At 40.7% G+C, this 26817-nt stretch overlaps 2 protein-coding genes and 1 long non-coding RNA gene across 3 annotated transcripts in view; 1 reads left to right on the top strand and 2 right to left on the bottom strand.

Annotated features, from left to right (window-relative positions):
• Nucleotides 1–5380, bottom strand: part of gli1 (GLI family zinc finger 1) — a 45452-nt gene extending 40072 nt beyond the window's left edge. Inside the window, 1 exon segment of the mRNA XM_051074281.1 lies at nucleotides 5030–5380. The gene's annotated coding sequence lies outside the window, so the exon portion shown is untranslated.
• A 140-nt stretch (nucleotides 5381–5520) lies between these two features.
• Nucleotides 5521–11463, top strand: LOC108884830 (uncharacterized). Its single transcript, XR_001961126.2, has 3 exons — nucleotides 5521–5876; nucleotides 8696–8899; nucleotides 11365–11463. It is a non-coding gene; the product is annotated as an uncharacterized LOC108884830 (long non-coding RNA).
• An 8205-nt stretch (nucleotides 11464–19668) lies between these two features.
• Nucleotides 19669–24118, bottom strand: LOC108884827 (inhibin beta B chain). Its single transcript, XM_018678926.2, has 2 exons — nucleotides 23587–24118; nucleotides 19669–23122 (listed from the first exon to the last, which is right to left on the bottom strand). The coding sequence occupies exons 1-2, from the start codon at nucleotides 23819–23821 to the stop codon at nucleotides 22341–22343; spliced, it is 1017 nt and encodes a 338-aa protein (XP_018534442.1). The 5' UTR covers nucleotides 23822–24118; the 3' UTR covers nucleotides 19669–22340.
• Nucleotides 24119–26817: the final 2699 nt, after the last annotated feature.

Raw genomic sequence — 26817 nt, forward strand, 5'->3', positions numbered from 1 at the left:
GTGAAACTGCAAGTTTCCCAAAAACATCTGCCAACACAAGAATCTCTGGCTGTTATCTCATCTCAGATAACAGAGTTGTTGTCCAGAAGCTTCATCATAAACACACGCAACATGAATATGCCTCTGCACTCGTTCTCAACTTAGCGTCTTTCACTCTCTCTCTCTCTCTCTCTCTCTCTCTGTTGCTTCATGGAAGTCGGAAATAATTATTCCAGCAGTAAAATGTAATAGCTTATCACATAAAATGGTGCTGGAAGTTTAGTGACTTACATACAAACTGCTAAGTAGGAGTAATCTGACTTCCTCGCAGACTTGAATTAAAATGAGAGAGTGCCGTTTTGTTGGAGAGGGAAGAAAGAAAAAGAAGAGGAGAATGTTTTTAAATCTGGATCTTAATCTTTTGTTCTTTTGTGCGGTGTTGGGAAACTCAGAAAGTTTCAAAAACGTCATCTTATCACCCTGCGGAGGATCCTTCCCTGCACACAGCACGAAGGAAACACAAGTCTGACAGTTTTTATTTTGTCTAATTGATGGACGTCACAGAGATGGAGGCAGCGAGGAGGGTGACTGTCAGACACCGTGTTGTAATTACACTGATGATGGCAGCACCCGAACGCACCGTGGCCATGGCAACCTGGTGAAATAATAAACACCGCCTCCTCCTCGCTTTCTGCCTGCCGACAGGACAGCACGCCGTGAGTCATCAGCGGCTGAGAACACACACATTGAAACAAACACACGGCCAAAGACAGACAGACACACACACACACACACACACACACAGGTACAGAAACTTGCAAGAATATAAATACTGTGAGAATTAAGCTGCTGGCATAAACACACACACTTAATAAATGAGCCAAGAGGAGATTTCAAAACTTTAAGGTTTAAAACCTGCAGCAGTCTGACTTTTTTCAAAGCCTGATCACTTCATTTCTAGACCCAGGTTCCTCTGCCTCCTCATCAGACACTCCTAATGTTTCATCTTTATCATCCACAGTTTCAAAGAGACCCAGGCCACAAACCGAGCCAGTGCAACAGTGGGAAATGAGTAAGTAACAGTGTGGGTTGTTTGTGCATAAGAAAGCTATTCGCAAATCTCACCTGGATCCTATTAGCAGTAGTTTGATTTCTAATATCAACCACATGAGACGATAGTTAACAGTTAGCATGCCTTGCTGCTTTACACACACGCACACATGCACACGAATGTATCAAAAAGTGCCACCCTCATTCAAAGGAGGAGGAGGGACGATGGGGAAGGGATCAACTCTGCCTTTTACTGTCAGCAGCATCACACATGCACGTATTCCCTCAGACGCAGGCTAACGCTAAAACACTGCAGTCAGCGTAGAATACAACCAACATCTCACATGTGACCTGACCTTTCTCATCTCATCAGTCCACACGAGTTTTTTCAGGGATCAAGACATCGGCCGACAACCTCACATATCGTTCAGACTGGAAGATTCCACAGGTCGTGGTTTATGTCCAGTGCTAACACCCAGTGCAAACAGAGAGAGTAATGTGACCTTTATGATGCTGCATTGCATTCTCAGGAAAAGCTGAGCCAGGTTCAACTTTTTTTTTTCCGGACAACTTAGCTTTTTGTTTTGTTTTTAGTTTTGCCAGAGCCCCCTGCTGAGCCACTGCAGCAGCTCCATTCAAATGACTGAGGGGCCTCGAGGGGGCCTGTTGAGACTTTGGTGCCCGGTAGTTCTTCCTGTTGCAGAATCCAAAGCATGTTGAAACTACCAAAATCTTTTTTTAAATGATCAGCACCTGACCTAATAAACATTCCTGATTCCTAATGAGCGAACAGAACAGAACAGAACAGAACTTGTGGCACAATGAAATTAAATCTAAATGAAACACACATTTCTAAAATGAGATAAGAGCTGCAACTAACAGCTCATTAACCGATTCAATATTTGCTCTTTACTTTGACAGGAAATAGTGCAACATTAGAAATAAAAACCTATTTTTCCACAGCATCCAACATGAGCTGAGGATGTAAAGTTGAGATTGTGTCTCCAGCTCTTTGGAACACGACACTGTGACTTAAATTTCCCATCATCCATCCACTAAAATAATTCTATCACAGCCGACCTCTGTCTCCTTTCTCTGTTGCTTTGAACTAATTGTCGGTGTAGATCATTTTTTTAATCCCCAGTGCAGCAATTTGTCTAATGCGCCTTATAACGGGTGGGAAAACTCCAAGTGACCACGAACAATGATTTTCAGAATATTTCCCATGACTGCAACATTTCCCTTCTCTATTATGTGTGCCCTTTGGCTAATGCAATTCAAGTGTCTAATGCCTTTGCCCTCTGGTGTCAGCCCACTACTTAATAACAACACTCCCCCAGCACCACCACCCCCCCCTCATTCCTCTGCCTCATTTCAGCATCATTTCATGTTTTAAATGTGAGATTTGTAGGCAGAGAGGTTCTCCACAGGGATCTCAGAGTGATCTGACTGCATGCAACAGTTCCTGACAGTCAGAACAGACTATTTTCATACATGATAACTGTGGCTTCTTCTTGTGGCATTCAGATAAAGTTTGGCTCAGTAATAACCAAAACAGCCAGAACCAAAATCAGTTCACTCCGGTCTCAATGAACAATGTCCACGTCAATGAATGACAACACACACACACACACACACAGTGAATAAAGCTCTGCGGCAGTTTGAAAACGACACAAACTCGATCCGATGAACCAAAATAACCTTGGAATACCAGACCCTGACATCAGCACGCTGAGGTCTCTTCTTCTTGGAGAACAGGAGGAAAACTAGGAGATGAAGGGAGGGAAGACTAGCAGGGGATAAAGAAAGAAAAGGAGTGTGTGTGTGTGTGTGTGTGTCTGCATATGTGTCCTTTGGAGCATCCCCAGGCCTCTTCTCTCTGCGGCCCGAAGCCGATCGGCTCTGAGCTGTGAGCCTACACGGTTTTAGCCAGAGCCGTCGCAGACAGACAGCTGCTATTAAACCCTGATTGTTTCAGGTTCACAGGGTGTGAAAGGGTCTGATTGAGGGGCTGTGATCCCAGTGAGGGTGGTCTTCTCCCCCCCCCCTCCCTCTAACCTCCCTCTTTCTGGAAGGTGGGAGGAGGGTGTTGAGGAGGAGGAGTGTTGGGGTGGGGGGGGGGGGGGGGCTGCAGGCATCACGTGACGCATGTTTCTTGCTGAGCGGACCAAAATGGAATCTGGACAAAAACACACCACTTGTTGCTGCCTGCCAGTGGGTACGTGTGTGTCACGTGACCGACGGCCGATAGCGCCAACACAGAAATTAAACACATCATCCAAACCATTAATTCCAGAGAGAGGAGAGTCCAGATTCTGCATTTAACTTAACGTCTTAACTGTCATCGCTCAAATGACCTCCTCTTTACATTAAACTCAACTCACATCAAGCTTTGCTTTTACTAGAAGAAGAAATCCATGGCACTAAATTCAGCCTGATAAGAGACTTATCACTGCCCTGATATGGCTGTGATAACCTACATCAGTCCTCTGCTGTGACTGGCCATAGGAGGACAGTTGCTTCCTGTATGGTCTATTTGTTTAGGAGCATTCCCATTAAGGAGCCTTTTGGCCTTAACACACTCGATAAAGAGCAGGGAGGGTGAGGAAGCTCCCCTGCCGAGCTTTTCACACGTGGCCAAAGGACAAGTGCACTTTCCTCCCTCCAAACTCTGCCCCGTCTCAACCTTGAGAAGGGGGCGACAGTGCCGCTCTGTAATGGAGTATATTCAAAAAGCTGGATCCATACTGCAACGACAGTTTTACTTTTACATTTCCTGTAATCGAATGAAATGTCTGACGTGTTTGCACGCTGGTTGTCCAGTTCACACAAGGTCGTTCTGGACACACGAAAACTTTACGAAGTTACGCTTAAAACTTACAACAATTTTTATTTCTCCTCTTTTACTCTTCTCCATGTCCAGTGTGATCAGCTTCATCCACAATCCATTTTAAACCTGGTAAATAAATCCTGTGTATTGTCTTTTCCTCTCATGTTTTTGGAGATCTACTAAAGACCCTTTGTGATTTACAAATACACTCTCCCTGTGTGTGAGAGAGAGAGTGTGTGTCTGTGTAAATACTGTTTAGGAAGGTTGTAGGCTTGTGTGCTTAGCACTTCTCACTGTCACTTTGGAATAAATACGTGTTTGGCTCCTCTATTGAGTCCAGTGTTGACGCTCTTCAGTCCAGGGCCACTACATGAAGACCAGCAGCCTAATCTCTCCACATTAACAGCTACAGTCACCTCTTGCTCAGACAATTAGATTAGACTCCAGAATCTATCTCAGATTACAGACTGAATGCACGACAGATGTACAGAAAGACTGATTAAAGGCGAGCGCGTTTCAAGGAGCCCAAAAGTTACACCAACATTTTTCAGGCAGATGATTTGAGTTTTTATAGGAACTTTTCCACTCCTAAAACCGAACACAACTTTCAGTGATGCTGCTGTTTTGTGGGCGTCCCTGTCAGAAACTCACATTTGGAAAAGATATTGGCACCTCAAGTATTTCAGGTTACAAGAAACAGCTGTTCTCCGGTGGCCCTGCCACCCTCATCTGTGCCAGATGATTCTAAACTGAAGACAGAGGCAGAAAGAGTTTGAAAACCCTGAGTCCATGTCCTCCACATGGACGCTGCTCAGGAACACCGTGAATGAACCGGCGATATCAGAGAGGCTGCAGCTTCAGGTTTTGGTCGGTTAGAAACGTTACATGACCGCTGAAATGTGGAGTGCAGAGCAAACAGCCCAGTAAATGTTAGTCAATGCTCCCAATGCGTAAAAGTCACGCACCATCACCTGCGGACATTGAGCCAAAGGAGGACTTTGTAGACTCTGTAATAACATGTTTACAAGGCTGTTTTCCTTTTTCAGAAACTAATTCATCTCAAACAATAAAACACAGCTTCCCAAACAGGACGGAACTTAACGTTACTCGTTATTTCCCAGTGATCGGCAGTGATTTCAAAAGCGAACAGGAATCATCAGCGCTGCTTACCTCAGGTTAATGCGGGAATATTCAGCATTAAACTCTCTGACTTGAGTCCCACAGTCCGTGGAAGAGCTCAGTGGGTCCAGGGACTGTGAAAGTCTGAGTTTCCAGTAAAGCCTCCTCTCCCTCTCTCCCTCTCTTTCTCTCTACTTTCTGGCAGACGCACTCGGATGGAGATGACTTGAGTTCTTCACAGAAACCGACACTTTATCCTGTTTCAGAAGCGCTTCTCCATGGCCTGTTTCCCCTCAGAATCTCTTCACGCAAACGGTGACAAAACTGAACCCCATGTTCGGCTGTGGAGTCCCCGCAAAGCGTCCTGGAGTTGGCTGCACAGTCAATGCGGGAATGCGCACCCCCTTCTCCTCCTCCCTCCCTTTCTCCACAGTCTGTGGACCACCCCGAAACAGGAAGTTCACTTTTTGTTTTTCTTAAAAAAAAGACCATGCTGCTTCAGTTTTCCCTTCAAACTCAACATGCTGCACTTTATCCTCCCAGACGGACAACACTCTCTGTTTCTTACTTTTTTCTTTGTAAATAAGCAGAAATGCATTTATATCGATACAGTTAGTTATATAAAGACATTACAGCATGCTCATGTTTATAAAACACTTGTGTGGACATGGCTGTGTCTATATTAAGTGCGTTCCTATATAGTAATTGGGATAATGTATCTATAAATGTTGGTGTTTACTTTAATGGTGTAACTTCAGAGCAGCCTCTCGGACAGCGTGTGTGGCAGGCTACGTGTGGGGATGCTGCAGATTGCTGCGCCCTGCCAGGAAAATCCACCACAAAACCTGGACCGGAGTTCAGTCTGCAGCTCAGGACCGGACCAGGACCAGGGCCCCAGGTCTGTAACAGTTCATCTGTGTCTGACAGAGATAGCGAAGGAAAGAGAACATGTAGTACATGGGAAGGAAAACGGAGGATGTGTTAGAGAAGATATGTTACACATAGCTGTATTTATTTAACCAAAGATATTTTGTAGTTTTTATGTGTAACGTCCTAAATTATCTGGAACTGAATTCTCAATCAGGCAACTGTTTGAAGGTCCCCACTTCTACTGTGTATCACTTTGGTGTAGTTGATGAACTGCACATTTGTTTTGGAACCAGTGAAGAGTAATATCATCTGATGCAGGGCTTACAGTTGCATTGCTTTGTCTTGTGACCACGTCATGTAGTGGAGCCTGGTGTCTAATTCCCTGATACTTCTCTATGATTTATAATCGTGTTTATATTGTGCTCATTTGGTGTGTTTTCCTTCTTTGCCGAGCTAAAATGTCTCTGGTTAAAGAGGCTGTTTCATTTTCTGTGCCAGCGTCAGAGATCAGTTCTGCAGTTGTTTCCCTTCATGGTGTTTGTGTTATTATCTGTTTGCTGAAGCCTCAGTCCAGATGATGGTGTGTCCAGGCGCTGCTGCTGCCACAGTGGGTTAGAAGATCAGTGAATTATTGCCCTCTTAAATGTTTTTCACCTCTTGAAAGACTAATCGCCTGTGGTCGAATGACTTACATTCGAGTTTGTCCCAAAGAAAGACAATACTCTATGATAATGTGGTGTGTTATGAAATGCAATAGCTCATCCTCAGTCCAGTCCTCAGTTTCAGACCCATGTATAATTTCTTTCCAGGCTGGGGTTGGTTGTGGTTTAAGACATTAGCAGGCTCCAGTGTTATTACCTCTGTCTGTGTTATTCAACACTGATTCTCTGCTTTGATGGCGTTTGCACTTCAGCTGGGGATCTTTTCTTTTTAATATTGGCATAAAAAATGGATGTTATCAGGACTTAGTCAGTCACAGTAAAATACCAGGAGAGGAACAGAGAGGCCTCCTTCAGCTGTAAATAATGTTAAGCTTACAGTCCATAACTGTCAGGTCAGTTTGGTAGGAAGAACAGATTGATTTCTCAGAGCCTTTGCTTTAAAACAGAAAAATACATGTGTCTTTTTGTAATTCGGGCCTCACTAAGAAAGGAGTATCTTTAATATTTATACTCACGTAGACCACAAGGTGGACCAAAATGTCAGTTAGCAACCAGCACATGCTGCAGCTTATATTCATTTGCAAGACACATTTCATGTAAATAAACAGATGCAACAAGAAACAAAGTTAAATTGGAATATTCTGTAGTTTTTCAGACTGGTATATTTACTGAAGTGATTAAAGAGGAACAAACTGCCAGAAGCTGAGTCTCAGTCAGCGTGATTCAGCCAAACAGCGCTGTTTGAATCAAAGCATCATGATTGTGTCAGTGACAGGATTTGTTTCTGTGTACGTCAGAAAATAAATTTCTACAGGCACAAAGAAGTTTTAGTTTAAATGAGCAGTGAGTCAGAGAGTGAACAGTTGGTGACCTGAACCGAGGCTGGAGTCCATTGAGAACATACGGCCAGTGGTTAAATCAGATTTTGTCAATGAGAGTCGTGGGCTTTGGTCCCAGTATAGCTGCTGCTGTAGCAGCCAAGCAGGGAATTGTTGGATGTAAATCGGCCCACAGATGCTGGAGCCATATGCTTCATCTGACTGCAGAGAGAATCCAACACAGGCTTCACTCTAGATTATCAATGGGGAGGGATTACAAAAGTGAAGCAGAAAATCCTGCGAGTCTAAGTATAGATGGTCTCACTGGACTAACTGGATCGTGTAAGACGTGTATTTTTGGTCATTCCAGAATTACACTTACTCACTTTACACAATAAACTAGTATTATCTAAACATCTAAACCCTGCTTACTAATCATCTCCATGTAATCACAGTGAGAGCTGTGAAATGCAAAGCTTTAACAGACACTGTAGGTCTGTCTGCAGAACACTGACCCTCACAGAATCAGAGGGGGACTGCAGAGTAGAGTGGTATTTTTATGTTGGTTTGGCCTTTCACATTACACTCTGTTGTTAATAAATATTGATTGCTGCACCGTTAAAGTGCCAAAAATCAAACTTCAGCAGTGCTTCTTGCTTCCTATCTTTTATTCAGAAAATAAAGACTAAATGGATTTTGTAATGACACATGGAGAGGAGAGGTGAATGGGACAGAATTAAAAGTTAGAGGCATCCACCTCTAAGCTCACAGAGGGCTTACAGTGCCAGACGGATTAAAGACAGGGTAAGTAATGTAGGTAAGTCAGAGCAAAAGCTTTTAGCCAAGCCGTTCAGTTCAAGTGAACATGAGAGCTGAGAGCTGTAAATGAGATGTCGTTTCACTGCTCAATACTTTTTTTCTTGAGACCTTTCCTAAGCATGTTATCACTGTCCTTAATCAGTAGAAACCATTAGGTGATACTGGTAATTACTGAGATATATTTCTCTGTTTATCTGCTGTGATCTATGTGCATTAATGTGACAAGGTGAGACAGATATATAGCAAAAATATCCACATAACATGACGTGTAAACAGTGCTTATAGTTTGCTAAATGAAGAACTTTTTTTTAAAAATTCAGCTGTAAAAGAAAAAGTTGAAAGTTAGAGAAAGTGTTGCCCAGGTGGAGGGTGAAGGAGCATCCAGGTTTAGAGTATTTAAGGCCACTGGAGGATACAGAGGAACGTGCATGTTAGCCAAGTGAGATGGAGAGAAAGCATCTGTCACTAAGACTCGGGGCAGCTGGACACCATTCCCCCGTGCAGCAAAATCCACAAAATCTTTTACAGGATTTGTTTTTCCGTTACAGATGGTCCTTTGCACATGTTTTCTTCTCATTGGTCCGGGGTCCCGGGCTGACAGCGCTGCAGCTCTATAAGGGTGCTCTGTGCCTCCACTAGGTTTCTCCTCAGGCCCTTACACACTGAAGAGAGACTGCAGGGGATGAACAATGCACAAGGAGGAGCAGGTCTGCACGAATGCTGTACACATTCAGTCACTGCTGAGTGCACAGGTAAGAGCTGCGCAGAGATCATATTTTAGTTTTTAACTAGGATGATGCACTGTGCATGTGGTGCAGCTGCTTTTCTGATGCATGCACAAATTTAAATTGAGGGACGCTTGAGATTTGCAGCATGTATGTGTGATGCATATACTGTATTGCAGTAGTAGCTGCAGTGGAGTATTGCAGTATGCTGTACCACATTCAGTTTTATAGTATTTCTACCATGCAGTTGAATTGTGAATTGTAAAATGATGTGTTCAGTCAGTGCATTTGTTGATATAAACAGAATACATGCAGCTGTAAATGCAGATATTTTGCATGCTGTAGCACTCCAGCATATTCTGTAGATAAATGATGATGATATGCATTCATGTGTTAAAGGCTCAGTAAAGTAACGGACACATAAGATAAATGACACAGAGCAGACAGTAGATCTGTATTTGTAGAGTTGTGAACCAAAGTAATCAAAAAATGAATGAATTAGAAAATGTAGGTAAGTGAAAACATGCTGTATATTTATATAATATTTGTCTGACAAGTGATGAATCAATACATTAGGTCTGTATGTACTTATATGCTGCACCTAACGCTGTTAACACTGTTACTCCAAGCAGATAAATGTTTAGAGCCTTTGATAGAACCTGGTGAATTCTTTAAGTTACAGATTTATTTTTTGAAATTTCACCAAATGAAACTCCCACAAATATCATTTTGTCTTTAATGTAAAATGTCTTCTGTTTAATAGTGTAATAGACAAAGTGTATTTAACCCTCTTACATACAGTGGACAGCTATTACAAAGCTGTTTTCTTGTATAGGTGTGGGTTTTAATGGTAACGTTGCACATCAGCCACCACACTGGACGCTAGTGTTGTTCCATACACTTCCACCCACTGGCCAGTCGGTGTAAGTCTAACACAAATTACTCAAAATCAAGATGGCCAGGGAGTCAGATGATGGAATATCAGGAATATCTTGCCTAAGCTTCTATAGAAGGAAACCCCTGCAGGTAAAAAAAAAGAGCTAACATCAAGGAACATCTAAGGAGCAATACCACTGTTAAAAGTGTTGGTTTTATATTGAGAGGAAATTATAATTAATCATCTGTCCTATAAATGTTTGTTTGTGTGTGTGTGTGTGTGTGTGTGTTTTAAGAAAATGAAGTTTGTTTTCATGCCTAAAGAAGAATAAAAAAAACTTCCTGACTGACGATTTCATAATTCATGCATGAAAAGGTCAATAGCTTGGGTTTGTTGTCATGTAGATTTCAGGGACTTTTTTGAATCCAGGGAGAAAAAAACCTTCACTGTAAGAAAATAACATCTTCCTCTATCTCATTTTTTTGCTACAAATGAAGCTCTTTTTGATGATGAATAGACTTTAACAACTGAGAAAGTAAGACTATGACATGTGCTATAAATGGTTGTTTGTTTTGCAGCATTAGCTGATAGTAGTACTACGCTGGTCCGACTCGAGTCATTGTAATCCACAGTACTGTTTTGAATGGATTATATACACCTGACTGTAAGACAATTTACACAAGAACTAGGCCAAGTAGGACATTTTACTATTTACCTTGTTTTCTTTTTAATGATTTAATTATGAATTAAAAGCAAAGATCAATTTTCTAAATATAAATATAAGTTGAGTCTCTATACCAAAGTTTTTAATTATGCTCTTTCATTGCAAGTTTGAGTAATGTTGCAAAATAAAATGTGTCATCTGATAATGAAATATCATAGATATGTTAAGGGTTAAAAAAAAGAAAACATGTTGTATATTAATATTATGATATGGTATTAATTTACTGCTTCCCTGTGTGATTTTTAACCATATATTGTTGTGTGTGTGTGTGTGTGTGTGTGTGTGTGTGTGCCTTCTCCTTCTGTTTCTAGATATCATGTTAGTAATTGTTTAAATCAAAATGTGTCTCTCAGAATACATGCAGCTATGAGTTCAAATATTTTTAATGTCTTAATACTTCAGTATATTCTGGATAGTGTATGATGTCCATTCTTTGCTCAAGACAATTACAAACACATCAGGTAATTCACAATAGCTGTATCCAACTTGTAGTTAATACATTTGATTACACTGTGTTTTCCAGAGCAAGTGATCATCTAAAAGTTTCCGTTTTATTTTTTTTTACTGTGCGTCCCGGTCACCAGAGGGCAGCATACTACAAGCCTGAGACGAGGGCAAACCAAAACAACACAGTCCTATTTACAGTATACACCATTAAAGAACTGTGTATATAAAGAAGAGAACATTTCTATTCAGTGTGTACACATCCACTATAAATATAGTCATATCATTTCATTAAAGTGTCTCTATAATTTTAATAGAAAGTGGAAGAAATTCTGAATTAATATAAAACATTTAATTCATGCACACAGCTTAGATTTCCATCATTGTAAAGATAAATGTTAACTTCTGTTTTCTTACATGTTTTTTCTCTGTCTGTCATGTGTTCAGTGCAGACCTGTGATGAACCCTCTGGCAGTTTGATTCCACATCACCTGAGCAAATACTGTTTGGTGCACCAGGAGAGGCATATATATGTCTTTGAATTAAGTACGTATGCAGTAAAATGCAGTGTGCTGCTGCACATATAACTGTCAGATACTTAATCCTGTACAAGTGGGAACGTATATTCTTAGTCTAAATGTTGCAGTAAATACATTACATTTTATTTTTACATGCACACAGTCTGGTTAAAACTATGTATATGTATATGAACTATTCCATCATGTATTTTCTATCAGTTTAAATCAGTGTCAAATTCAGTGTGAGTGACCCATGGCTTTTCCTCCTTAATCCTCTGTCCTGTTTTGTGTCTCATGTATTGTAGTTGAAAATTAAAACATGTATCCATTCTAAGCAGTATTTTAGCACAATAACTGAAAAAGTAATAATTTAATTGTGCTTAAAAGTAATGATTTTATATTTATAGTCTGTTTCTGTTTTAAACCAGAATCTGTAAAAGTTACTGAAATTTTTGATTACAGTAGTGAGTACCGTAATGATAATCAGGTCATACAGGCTAAAGCGATATTCGTTGTATTTAAGTAAATAGTGAACAGAGTCATTTACTTTTTAAATCTTGTCCAGGGTCCTCTCCAAACACTGCAGCACATCTTGGCTGTTACATCTGTAAGCTGTTACATTAGACGAAGGCATACAATAACCTGATTGGATGGATTGTGTTTAGTCTTCCTTGACAGAATTAGGTCCACACAGGAAATTGTGTGTGGTAAGACCTGAGTGAGGGTTAAGGTGGAATAACAAGGACTGTGACATTAATTCCCTGAGCTGCACTGATGCAAGCTCCTGCTGGATCATGAACTATTTAAATCCAGCAGCCCCTGTCCTCATTGAAACACTTCCTTATAACCCACCTGTTTTTAAAGATACTGAACTTCAAGATCTAAAGGGTTCAGTGAAAGGAGACTTTATCCTAACTGAAGATCTCAAGGTCAGGGACTATTTGAAGAGTTTATGTACAGTTTGGTTCTTTGGTGTTGTTGATGTTGTTTTCAGAGTTTCACTGTTTTTTTTAAAGCCACTGTATTTTGAGAGATCTAACTTTGCTTCCTCTGATGGTAGAGCCAAAAAATACATTAAATACATGATGGCAAACCCCTCCCACATCCACATCCCCCTCCCATCTGCAGATCCAGTCCAGTTACATCAAGATGAATGGTTTGAAAACTAAGTGAAGAAACAACTCTACATGCAGTTATTTTTTAATGCTTTTATCTCCAGATCATTTGAGATAACAAAGGATGGTTTCTCATAATAACAGGTTAATTATTTCATTACCTTGAGAAATCTGCCTTTTTTCTTGAGATAACAAGATAAATTAACCCATTATTCAGTGCTTAAATTGTGTTAACTATTAGATATGTACAAATTATACATCAGTCACTTACATCCAGAACATGCATGCAGCATGCTTTCATGTGCACTCAAGTACATGACTACTTAAATGCAACAGAGGGTGCTCATAGCGATGAACAAACAGAATTATCCTGTGTTTTCGCCTCTTTCAGCTCATTGTTTAGATTCAAATAAAGGTGTTTTATTGTGTTGGTTCATAGCGTTTTTTTCAGCTGCAATTAGTTGAGACCAAAACAGAGCTAAAAGGAGACAGGATATTGCTCATCAGCTTGCCAAAAACACAACCCCAAATGAATGATAACATTGCTCTGCATCTGCTGGACATGAAGGCAAATGTTTCCTAACAAGTTCACCACATTGACTTAAAAGGAATGACAGTGTGAGGTATGCAGCTTTTTTCTGCCGCCACCATGTGGCCAAACTCTGGCCAGTCGCTTGTTGCAGATAGCCCAAGTAGCTCTCTGAGTCAGGCTGATTCCTGGTGTACTTGTCTAAGTTCTGGAGTGGCCAAACTCACCCCAGACAACTGAAACAAAATTTGCTACACATAGGTCAGATTTTGGGGGTGTGGGCTTGGTCAGTTCCCCTAACAGCAGGACTAACAGGACTACGTTTGGACCAGTGTTGAAACTGAAGATCAGGGCAGTCTATATAAGACAATTCATTCATGTTACTCCTCAGCCACTGTTGGACCAAGCCATTTTGGTTATGTGGGTTGTTGGGCACATCTGATATTTGCTCTTGCCCTCCTTGTTTTTGACTGTTGCAGTGCAGGAAACTATTGGTGGAGTCCTAACTTCCATCTCTTGGTACCTCCAGGCCAGTTCCTCACATGTTGACAAGACAAGTGGCTGCTGCTTTTGGAAACAAACAAGGTATGTATGTCCATCAAGTAGACACAGCTGGTCAGTATGTCAGAAAGAGCCAACTTCTGACGCACAGATTCAGCATGTAGTCTGTAAAAACTCTGTGGTCAACATGTCCAAGATTCATAGCTACTTCTCAACTAAAGAAATGCAAGAAACAAGCAAGGACTATGCCTATGGCCCTTTACTGTGTTGTTGTACATAGCCCTACTGACAAATGGGTAAGGCCGACGTAACGGGATCACAGCAAAACTTTAGAGTTAGTACCTCACGTGATCATAGCACAGTGTTCTCCCATTGGTACATAAGTTCAAGTCATCGGGAATACCCTATTCTTTGGATACCTTATTCAGACAGTATCCTTCTCAAATTATGCCCCCCAAGAGGTGGCAATTTATCCCTTGAAAATCTGAGCTGTAAATCTGTTCTGCTCTGTCTCACTTGCTTTCATCAACATATCTGTTGTCATTTCCTCTTTATTAGACCCACATGGCGCCAAAGACAATCTTCAGTGTGAGACTGTCTCTTGAGACTGGGTGTCCTTTTGCAGTCAAAAGTCTAACCTATCAGGTAAGTACTGTTAGCTGTAAGTAACATAAAGCTGTCTCTCTGGTAGGTACAAAATTATGCAGTATGATATTGCTGCAAGGCATTTAAAATGTACGTGTTTTGATATGTTTATACAAGAGACTCAGGCGCCAACTCTGACTTGCCTCAGGCTGAGGGCTTACCCAGGATTCCTAGTATCTTGCCTTTTTTCAGGCTTGAGAGGAGTTGGGTTTCTTTAGAGAGTAAGCAAGTCTTCCAAAATCTGCTCACTTGTAGGAATCCAATAACTCAGCTGAAATTGGAGGATAGATGGTTGGGACCTGTCTGACAAAAAAAAAAAGTAGCGTTTCAGTGATCTGCAACACCTTTTTTCTTAAGTGAAGGTTTCAGAATCACAAAAAAGCTTAACTGCGAATAGGTCCTACAACTCTCCTTTGTGTCATCTTTGACTTAACCTGTTCCAAACAGAAAAGCTGTCTACCTTAGTGGTCAAGTCTGAGCAATTGGCTATCCTGGCTGTTTCTGCAGGATTCTGTGAACTTCAAGATATTTTCAAGGCCACTTTTCACGAGTGCATTGACACCACCTCAACCGCTTGATTTTTCTCTTGATCTGGAAAACTCTTCTCCCTCCCGCAACACCACATCTCATTTTTATGAGACAGGTTCCACACAGCAGAAACAGTCCAATTAAGTTTTTAGCAACAAGCAGAGGCAAGAGGAAGTCAGATGCTACTGCCTAATCACTGAATGAAACAAAGTCAACATGTTTGAATAGAAAATTCCAATTTGGCATGCCCAGACGAACTACTCCGACAGTGATGTGCTCCTGACACCCTCAGAAAGACCATGAGCCATACTGTATATGAATCCACTGTTTCTCATTTTACAGTGTGCCGTGGTTAATTATCAGTGTGAGTACTTGCACTGGTGCAGTATTCCCAAACAGCAGTTGTATTTCTGCTCTGCAATAGGCCAGACTAACTGTGACACATGGATCCTATTTAACAGCGCTGTTTGTTACACGACTAAAGTGGTCTTCCAGCTTGTGGTTATTGGTGGTCCGAGTTGCCAGTGACACCAGCAAAGAGTTAAGTCACCACATTACTAATCTTACACTGTATGGGAGAGATGTTTGATATTATGAGGTACTTCATGTCCACAGTAATAGCTGTTATCTGCAGCTTCATCGCCAGCCATTTCCACTGATGCATAAATTCAGACAATAAGTCTAGTGCCCTCTGCTGACCAAACTGTAAACAGCCATAACAGCAGCCCCTATTAACCATGTTTACACATCTTTCTTTGCTGACATCTTAAAACTGTGGTAAACAAGAAGCTGCATTGATTTGCTGTCTATGACACTTGTTTGTTCAGATAGGATGTGTTGATTACTTTAGACGCCCAGGTTTTAAAAGAGAACCACAAACAAGTTTTCCTCCCTTAATATTAATTTCTTGTACAAGATGGATACTGATACAAATTAATGTTATTTTCTTTACTTAATGATCCTTTAGCCCCTCAACTCAAATATTTGCTCTGCTGGTTTCAAACCATTTACGTGAGGTAACGTGAGCAAAGAGCGTGATCACAGTAAGGCAGGAGTCGGTTTAATTGGATTTTTCCTTGTAGTAAATCTGAATGAGTGACCCTCGGGCTTATTATTTGAACAGCGCCACCAAGTGGCAGTCTGATGCTGAATTTTGTAAACATTGGCAGTACACCAGCATTTGTACTGTCCTTTGTAATGGAAGAAAAATGTCAATAATCTCTCTGGCAGTCAGCAATAATTTGATATTTAAGTAACAGCAGATCAATAATAGTTGGCTTCTCTTTTCAGCTAGTGAGCAGCATCAATGCTGACACACATATCATTAGAAGTTATCAAAGTCTGAGAGAAATTAGATCTAAAGATATTGCAATAGGTGAAATCATGAATATGTTATTTCTACAATGCATTTTACTACATATTTATTCAAAGTACTTTATATATTTTGAAGAGTTACAGTACTCTTACAGCACAGTAGTATTGATACTATGTAGAATTCTTCCCTTTTTACAACCACAGCTGATTTTCAGATCACAGCTGAAATTGACCTCTTTTACAGTGGACACTGAGTCAAAGCTCCACCTGAGTTCACATGAAGGATGCAGGATATTGTTCTGTAACAAGGCACTTCTGATGTAACACACAGCGATATAACGGGAAACTGGGTCTGTACTAATGGGATCATCCTGTGGATTTAACAGTTATCTGAAGTGCTGCGTACACTGGAGCCTAACAGATCTAGGCCTTTTGAACAGGTTCTCAAGGTGTGACTGGTTAGTTTTCTGTCCGTAATTTACGTTTTCAGATGACGAAAGCTTAGTGTGGCACTAACTGAATGCATATATAACAACTTGATATATATTCTCTATCATAGTTTGCTCCATATTCTGTGCTTTTACAGGCCAGATACTTACAGGACATGTGATCACAGACTGATTTAGATAAAGTTTTAACACCGTCCTTTAGATGTGAATATTCTAACATGGGCATATACAATAAAAGTAAATAACGGCATTAGCTGTACAATAAGTGAGACTATCATAGAGATATCTCAGTGGAAATATTTCAGTAGTCAGCTGTGCTTCACATTTGTTTGGGAACAGTGCAATGTACCAGTTCACTCAGTTGGCTAGCCCACATTTTGGATTACTAAATTGACTAATCGATCTGTCCTCTGCTTAGGGATTTAGTTTGACCGAGTCAGCAGCGAGTCTGACAATACTTCTTCAGTCAAAGCCAGACTCACCTTTCAAGTATTTTTACAATATGCAGTAAACATGTATAGTACAAATACCTGAATATATGTCATAGAATGATTAATATATGGCAAATAGTCACCACTACATGTAGATGTTTACACACTAATCTACTACACTCTACATAACACTGTTGTTTACTGTTTACCTGAGGACTTTCAGGGGACAGGAGAGTGTGAGGGCGGTTTTTTCCCAGGTTGTCCTGTCATGACACCACAGGGGACAAGTCTGACTGACACCTAAACCCTCCCCAGGGGATTTATGGGATTGCAAGCGGAGTGAAGGATTAGGGTTTAAGCGGCACACAGTAAACAGTGGGTCTGTGGGTCAGTGTGTCAGTATATCAGTGAGTCAGTAGGCTTTTATTTTTCCCAGAGTGGGTCAGCTATCTGCTTTCCATGAGTGATGCCAATGCAATCACTTCCTAGTGTCAGAGTACTCACCTTCTCACATGTTCGCTCTGACCTGCCCTCATGCTCATGCTCTAAAACCACCAAACCACACGTGCAGCCTCTCACTCAGCTGTCACCCATGTTCCTTTTACTTGCTGGTAACTGGACGATGAAAGTGTTCCTATTATTTGATTGTTTATTGTTTTGTTGCTAATCAGACTCTGTGGCTCACCTCCAGCTGCTGTGAAGAACCACTGTGGACAGTTTCACTACTTTTTGCTTCAGCTAGAAAATTGCTCCCAATATGAGAGCGACTGGGACTGTATCTTTGGTAGGAAGCAGCTATAATCAGCTATGAAGATCTGGATAATATGTATGATATATATGAGTGTTAGCGGGATTGTTTTTGGAAAGCCCTTGCACTTTGATGAAATTTTTCATGTAATTTTTTAATACTCCCAGCACCACGGAAAGAAATTCCCTGCACTTTAGGTTGTGACAGAAAACCCAGGGATTATATCTCAACATTAAAAATAAAATACAAACTACCATGGCCAGGTACGAACAGGTGTAACTGAGAAAATACATATTTTTTATTGGTGCCCATTCATATCAACCTGGTGCTTGTTTTGCTAACAAAGTCTTAGAACTCACACTATAAAGCAGCTGTTGTAGAGTTTGCTAAACTAATATACCACACTGTTGGCCATTTCTGCTCCATTAATTGTTTTTTCCTGTGAGGCCAGGACCAGGAACCAGTGCTCTGTGGTGAACTTAGTTAGCTTATATTTTACTCCTTACCTTCCTTTATTTATTTGTGCTCACAGCTCTGGTCAGATGCAAGATGCTGGTCAAATAGTTGGGATATTGTTCAGCTTGAATTTCTGTGGACAAATGAAAGTATCTTTGCAAGGTTTGCTGTTTAATAATTTTGTTAATTGTATGAGTTGTATGCACTTGGTGATAAAACAGCTGCATCAGCTTCTTTCCACTTTCGAGGCGGAGCTGCTCTGGATAGGGTTAGGTGTGACTTAAGCAAGAAAAGAGGTGATTGATTTGTCATGTTGAATCTACGTACCAGTGACCTTGGGAGTCTAATGGTTTTCTTATTATTTCTAAACATGAGAATGTCCCAGAGGAATAACCCCACTGGGCCACAAACATTTTAGCCTGTAACTGCGGAGTTATTACGGATGGAGTTAACATTTTAGACCAGTGATTTGGACATGAATATGTATAAACAGCCTGTACAATCTAAAAAACATTTTTAGTGCCAGACTACCCTCAGACACTGATTATAGTCCATTTTGGATGGTGTAATATCAGCACTGCTGTTGACTGTACTGGGCGAGTTGGCTGGAAGGAACATTATGTTGTGACCTACTGTTTTAGACTTTGGTAACTGATCTTTTGGACATTCAACTTGAGATGGTTTTAAAACATGGATCAGAAGTTCCTGTGTATGTACTTGTCTGAGTGTGTATATCTTAGTAATTCTCTTTAATAGGAGACTGTAATATCACAGGTGCAGTTTAAAAATGAGAATAGAGCATTGGAATCTTTACAGGTCAGAATACAGTCGTGGTGCACCGTATAATAATGCATGGTTGTGTGTCACTGTATCAGTAGTCCAGTTTTGTGCCTTTCTGCAGTTCACAGGACAGCAACCAACCCCTAATGCAAATGCATGAGGTGAAAATTATATCATGCCAAGGGAATGTGACAACTGTTTACACACCAAACACAGACAGTCCATAAAGCCACTTCTACTATTTGTATGGGCAAATACGACCTTTGCCTTAGAGACAGTACCAATGGGATTACATGGCAGGTACCCTGTTCTCATGCTGGGTAAAATTGGAAATTTGATCCCTGTATTTTCACATTCAAATAATTCAGTTAACTTGTACTTGAATCTGTACCATCAACACGTGTGCAACTTTAAGCCAAAAACCACTGATTTTTCCAGTGTTTTATCCTCTATACACTGGTCAAATGTATATCCATATTGCAATGCAAAGAACAGTGCATTGTTAAAAGCAATTTTCTACATTAAATATTCCCACTGTTACACTGAAAAGAAGAACAGTTATAGCCACAAGTGTTAAGAGAACATGGAGTAAAAGATGTTTGTTCCTGCTGTGGTCAGCTTAAGTTGTATACATTTTGCTGATGACCATTATTTTTTCTGTTCTAAGGTGCAGAGTGTTGTCATTGTGGCTAAAGAGGAGAGATACAATGATTAAAAAACTAAATGGAAAAAACAGGTTGATTTAAAAATATTTATTTCTTTATTAAAATATACTTTGACTGTAATCATGTCATTTCAGCACATTAAGACATGTCTTACATTTAATTGCTATACAAATAATTCAGTGTACATAAAATATATTATGATACAAAAGATAAAGTCAATAATTATAACTTTAAATTGAAACAGAAGTAGAATCCCGGTGCCATTTCCACCAGTTACAGTATACAGAAATGTATGCATCACCTGTGCACTCTGCAAGAATATACAATACCACACATTTACACACAACATTTGATTGACATTTGCTCTTTGTGGGCATATTTACCTTTTAGGTAGTGCCTGCCTGAGTAATAAGTAATAGACCCTCCAAGCAAAAATTGCTCTAAAAATACAGAAGGGTGATAAAGTGCTTAGTAAATTATGATACATGGCACCTCCATGTCGCATTGAGTCCTGGGACAGGAAGTGCTTACAAGTTAAAACAAATAATAAACTCCAGCAATAAAACTTTTTTATGCAAGTTTGTACTCTAATGCATTAACACAAGTGAAACTTTTAGAGGCAACAGAGAGAGGTGAAACAAGTTTGTGGACTATGTTTTATAAAACTAACTGAAAAAAAGGAAATAGTTCCTGTGTATCATGGCAGTAAATACATGTCCTTAAGACATAAACTTTACCAACACAGTGAGGATAAAGCCTTGAAACATCATTCACAAAAACACAAGAGATATTTGACTTTTACACTGCACAGTGTAAACATAGGCGAGAAGTAGAAAAGGCCTGGGTCTTTAAACACACCATTATACATACACAGAGCAAAGTTAGAGCATTAAGTTATAATAAATTACAGACTGATAGATTGTGCTACTGGGATACAAAGTAGATGTTTTGAAAGGGAAGGAACTAATTCTGGATCAGTCCAGAAAACTTTAGACTTTGAGAGACATAAATGCCAACGTGCAACAGCACATGCTCATTGACCCAACTGCCTCACAGACCTTCACATTACTTGACACTGAAGCAATAGCTAAATGTTTGCTCATGCTGCTGAAAAATGACCCTAGGTTCATATACCATCAGAGCCAAAGTTACCCAACTGATTAGCCGACTTGTGTAAATAATACAGTGGAGATGCTGATTAAGTATATTTTAACCTGCGCCAACTGATTTTACCTGTTCAAACCGTCTCAGTTCAGTTGTTTTCTTGCAATGTAATAACAAATTCTTAACACAGCTTCACAATATAATAAACATATTTGTTGAATGTAAAATAAGAAAAATAGAATTGTCAGAATAGCAGTAGCCGTCCATAGGAGCATTGTGTCACAGGTCCACATAAACAGACTCCATTAGTTAGTAATGGAAATCAGTGGTAAACTGAAGGCCAAGTATAAACTTATAGTCTTACATATTTAGACATATTTTAGACCAAATGACTTGATACTCATGAGTCATGAGTTAAAGAAGAAGGCACACTTTAAATCAAGGTTCTCTTTCATTGGTTTAAAAGCCTTGCTTTAAAATGGCAGCAATGAAGGAAGGTGCAGATTTCCCATGAAAATATAACAGCTCTGTAAAGTATTCAGATTCTATATGTATGTGGACACTGTGACCATAACATGAAACAGAGTGGAAAACAGAGCTAATGCGTCTTGAAAGAGTTACAAGCGGTGTCACTTCTGCTCACAACTTCCTGAGATCCAGAAAACATTTTACTGCATCTTTGAGCTGAATCCCAGCAGCAACTGTGGAATAAAAAAATAAATAAACTACATATGATAAAAATGAAAAAAAGATTTACACTACAGTGAAGACGTCATCTTAATCTCTTTGTGTGCTGTGACCTCCACAGAGAATTTCTTTAATGTAAGTGGGACGACATTCAGCCCTGGCCTCATCTACTTGGCACCACTATAAACTTTTCTGTGTTGAATCTGCCATATGTTAATGTTGCTTTGTTTCTATCCTCTCTCTAATTTATGCCTCTGACATGTTGGTGAAGAAATGTGTCTGCATTCAGACTTAGTGTATTAGTTGATGAACGTCCTGACTCACTCATTCATCTGGTTCTAGGCACTGAAATTGTGTTGTAGTCTGTAAAATTGAATGGATGGATTATTTTCTCTGTAACTAAAATGAAATGAAAATTGCTGGTGAGTGATGAACAGTATGATTTCTTAAAGATCATTTAAAAATCAAGTGGTTTAATGCTTGTAATTGTTTTTTCTCTAAAATTTGCCTGAGTGTTGTGCTAATAGCTTATCCCATGATACTTTTCTTTTCTCTGTGCCTATTACATCCCTCGTGTAATATTGTTTTTGCTCAAGACATTGTAGTTATCATTTATGTGCATGTAAACTACAAAAATTTCTATTTCAAACATGTTACATCTTATTTTTCAATAATAATGTATGGAGAGTTTAAAAAGCTTTTCTTTTGCAGGGAGAATTATATGAAGTTGTGTCTTTATATGAAGGTCATTTCTAATTTTGCAGCCAAATTCATTAGAATTTGATTCAAAATGAGTAACCAAGTCTTGTGTGGAAGAGTAACATACATGTTGGTTGTCCAAAGCTAAACACGTTTCCTCTGTTCATGTGTGTTTTCATCTTTCTATGAGTCTATCTACAACACACACCAAACAAATCTGTGTTAACTGTACCATGTATTTCATACTCTGTCCTTTATGTGCATCCGCAGGACTCCACTATCATGTCAGGAACGTCCATTTTCACAATGCTGTGCTGAGAGTCAAAGAAGACCATGGAGAGTGGCCGGCGCTCAGTGGGAACACAGCATGATGTCGTAGCTGTGTTGATGCCGTTGATTTTCAGCTGGCTGAAGACAGTGGCATGGAAGGAGGATGCAATCCCCGGGGAACCAGACAGGTGCTGGGGGCACTGACCGATGCAGTAGTTCATGTGGTAGCCTTCAGGTGCGATGATCCACTCATCCCACTGGATATCCTTGAACTTGATGTAGAAGTCTCTCTTGCAGCACACGGTCACATCGTCACCACAGCGTAAGGAGCGCTTCCTGAGCAGGTGTTTGGAGTGGTCTTCACGGAGACGCACCTGGGCCACCAGGAAGGGCTGGTAGGGGGTGTCTGCAGAGCCGTCTAGGGAGCAAAGGTTCTTCCCATCCTCATCGCAGCTCACCTCCAGCCGTAGCCGGCGTTGGCCTCCGTCGAGGAATGCCTGCAGGGTGCGGGTGATGGGGAAGGTGTGCCAGTTACTCTCCTGGACCTCCAACATCTTCTCTATCACCAGAGTGCGGTTAGTGCCAGACACACCACCATCTGCAGAGAGAAAGACTCTGGCAGGGAGACGAGAGTCCCGGCGAGGGTTCCCAGAGGAGCGGGCGTAGATCCACAGAGAGGACTGGAGGACCTGGATGCTCTGACCACGTTCCTGCAGAAACTGGAAGGTAAGACTGAGGCTGGCCTCTTCACCTCTCCCTGTGTCACCTATGGATCAATGACAATTTAAACACAACACAGACAGTTAATGTTTTGGACAATGTAAAGGTTGTCATCTTTGTTATCTCAGCAAAGAGCAAATGATTCAAAACCATGTTTATAAAGTTGCAGATTCATATAAAATGAAAAGACAAGTAAATTTATTTTCACCTATTTTAAGCATTTTACCTTGAAAGAGTTGACACTTAATATAAGCTCATATCAGGAGACACATTAATCTTACTGTTAAATCTAAAAACTGATGACAGATACAGTCATCGTAAACTTTCACTAAATTGTAAGGAACAGCAGAACAATCTTAAGTAGTTAGGGAGGCACATGGAATCCCTGACCTAATTTGTGTGTATTTTACGCACGTAAATCGCACACAAATTGTGTTCATGTGGCGTCTCAGTGCCACAGAGAGGAAAAAAACAGCTTAACATGAGAAAAAAAGCGAACACCAAACTTACGTATATCTGCAAAGCTCACTATTTCATAGCCTTGATCTTTGGTTGGTATATTGTTTTCTAGTTCAAGAGTACCATCCTGCCTGACGCGCCCCGAGTGCAGTTTGCGCAGCGCAGTGAGGAGCGCCGCCCGGGGAACAGTGTGAGTTATGTTTGGTCTTTCTTTCAGGTGCAGTTTCTCCAGAATTTGCTGCTTGGCGATTTCTGTCATCAGCTTTTCCTCCGCGTCTTTCTCCATTGCCGGTAAGCCACAGGACGCGCAGCCCGGGAGAGCCACTGACCGAGAGACTGTTCAGCAGCAGAGGTGCCAAAAAGAGGAATGATGAGAATGAAAAAGACGGCGTCATCCTCGACCCTGATGTAAATAAATGCATGTTTTGCTCGGGACGTGCGTAAAAGAGCGAATAAAAATCTTCAGCTCCTCTCCCCTGCGTTGTTCTTTGCAAGTCAAAACTTTTCCCAAAGTGTTGTCAGAGGTCCGTGTTGTGGCAGCTGGACACCGCGAAGACAGGAGCTGAGAGAAAGGAGTGGTGTTTCACCCTCCTGAAGGTGAAGATATCATCTGGGGTAATCCACCAAAACTGGTGACACGTTGGAGGGATGCACCAATGAGCGCTTCGGGGCACCGGGAAAATTACTGGCAAAGCTGCCTGTCCTGCTCACACACACACACAACACACAACACGCACTCACACGTAGGCTTCTGACTCACAATCACCGACCCAGAGAGAGGGGACGTGAAGAGGCACAATGAATCAATAAACCTTCTGTCACACACCTGGTACAAGACCTCACTCGCTGATCTGCATTAATGAAGAAGTCTGTTTACAGGTGACTTGTTTCGACACATGTAGATATAAAGTGGATGTAATCATTTCGTCATCTTCTTTATCACAGCAGGTACTTTCTGTGCCACGTTGCCCTCTCCGGGCCACTGAGCCAGAAACGCCACATGCCATCACTCTCTCCGTTCAAAGTTGAAATTCAGTGCCCTTTAACCCAGTTACAGAATCCTGCAGACTCATAGCCACCAAACAATTGAACCGTAGTTCTACATGTGCAGTAGCGCTCGAGGCTATGAGGCGGGGACCTCAACACGGTATTTGAAACACGCTCCGTCATGTTCCCCTGCAAGGTGGCATAATATCATGCTGCAAAATGATGCCTTGTGTGTGTGTGTGGTGAAGAAAGAGAATATGAGGAGGAGGAATGACTGTCATGGTGCAGTCTTTTGTGTCTGACGTTTTATTCATAATATCCTCGAGCATTTTCGTTTAAACTTTTTGAGCTGTGTCTGTGTGGTATAGAGACCTACAGCACACACACTGACTTATAATAACGTTATCAAGTCTTCTGTAGACATCTGGTCTGTAAGGACTTTCAAGAAACTTACTGTAATTACTGTAACAAATGACCTGTGTGGTGTGGACCTGCACATTACAGTAGACCATGCTGAAGGCAGTAACGTTGATATAGGTTGATCTACCATTTCGCAAAATCGTGCATGGAGCTTGAAAAATCAAGTTATTAGCTTATTGATTTTTAAAGTCAAACCCTATCATGATAAACGTTCCTCCACAGGGACACACATCACACAAGTACTGACAGTCAGATCAAGTGCAGGTGTATCATCAGTATCTATATGTTAAATCAGTGCTGAATATGTCTGTTTTTTTCTCCCTCTGTTGGTTCCTTCAGGCTCTGGGTGGTCAGAGGACTTTGAGCGACAAGACCTGACCATGTCACTGAAGAACTTTCCTGCCCACATGTGGAGAGTTGTAGGAATTACAACAAGCTTTACTTTATTGTTCTTGGGGTATAATGTGTAAAATACAAGGATGCACATTAAAAGTAAAGAACACTTTTTATCTCACTCAACACCCTCTAATCATGAACACACATTATTTTGCTGTGGAGGATTGAAAGAAATGTCAAAACTTATCGATTTCTATACTGATGATGTAAACATGTATATTTTCAAAGGCCATCCTATATTTATTAGATGAACTGACCTGGTATGTGGGAGATATTCAGTGGTGGAGGTAATACTCAGACGCTTTACCTGAGTAAGAGCAGCAATACTACAAAATGAAGGTGTTTAAAGTAAAAGTTCTGCCTTCAAAAGCTCTACTGTTTGTAATTTTGCCTAAATTACTGTTATTAGTACACGGTGACCTCATGTAAATCCCAGCATAACTTTGCACAACTCAATCCTGTGCAGGTCTGATCAATAACAATACATTATATTTAATAAGCTGATGATATATATGGCATTTAAAATCACAGCTGTCAGATAAATGTAGCCATCTGAAAGACAGTTGAGCAAAAGTATTAAGTGACACAACATTGGAAATACTCAAGTAAAGTACAAGTACCTAAAAATAGTACTTAAGTGGAGTACATGAGTAAATGTACTTAGCCTACTTTCCACCACTGGCTCCGTTCTTTAAAAAAAAGTACCCTCATTAAATGCTGCAGTGATTCAACAGTTCATTACGTGAATAAACCTTCACTGCTCACATAAATGAAAAGTAACGGCATCCCGAAAACACACGTTCACGGACCGTTCTTGAGTGTCGGTAACATTTGACGGTGTATAAACAAGTTTACAGTATCCTGAACGTCTCCCTGCGACTGTGAAGTACGCCGCTGACGTAAACTGTCGGTGAGGGGGAAAAAAGTGACGCTGACACACTCACACAAGCCGGAGCCGAGAAGGGGGAATAGCGTTTTGTTTCTTTTTTCTTTAATTTGTGTCCTTTTATTCTTTGGCGTTTTGTTATTTAGCTGTGTTGCCGTAACAGATTTGACTGCCTCGCTCCTCAGCGCTTGCTCTTTATCGTTAACGTTCATGCCGCTCTCCCCTCACGCGGCGCTATTTTGACAGTCGGGGTCGCAGTGAACCAACTCAAGCTAGCAGCACCATTATATTAGCATCGGTAAGTCATTCGGAAGGCTAGCTAACCGTACTAGCTAGCACCTGCTATTTTGAGACCTGACAGTGTTGGTATTGATTTATATCAGAGTTCGCCTTATTGTAAACATTTGCTATTTTGTTGGCTCGCCAGATGTAGTATAAACGTTGGGTTTTGTTAAAGTTGGGAAGCTAGCGTACACTGTAAAGAAAAGGCTAGCTAGCGGGCTAACATTAGCTAGGCTAGGTGCTGTAGGTGGCTAATTATACTTGCCGGAGGAAGCAAGCTAAAGCCGTGAGCTAGCTATTGTTAGCGTGTG

Source organism: Lates calcarifer, linkage group LG12 (assembly GCF_001640805.2).
Source record: "Lates calcarifer isolate ASB-BC8 linkage group LG12, TLL_Latcal_v3, whole genome shotgun sequence".
In the NCBI taxonomy this organism is placed as follows: Eukaryota; Metazoa; Chordata; class Actinopteri; family Centropomidae; genus Lates; species Lates calcarifer.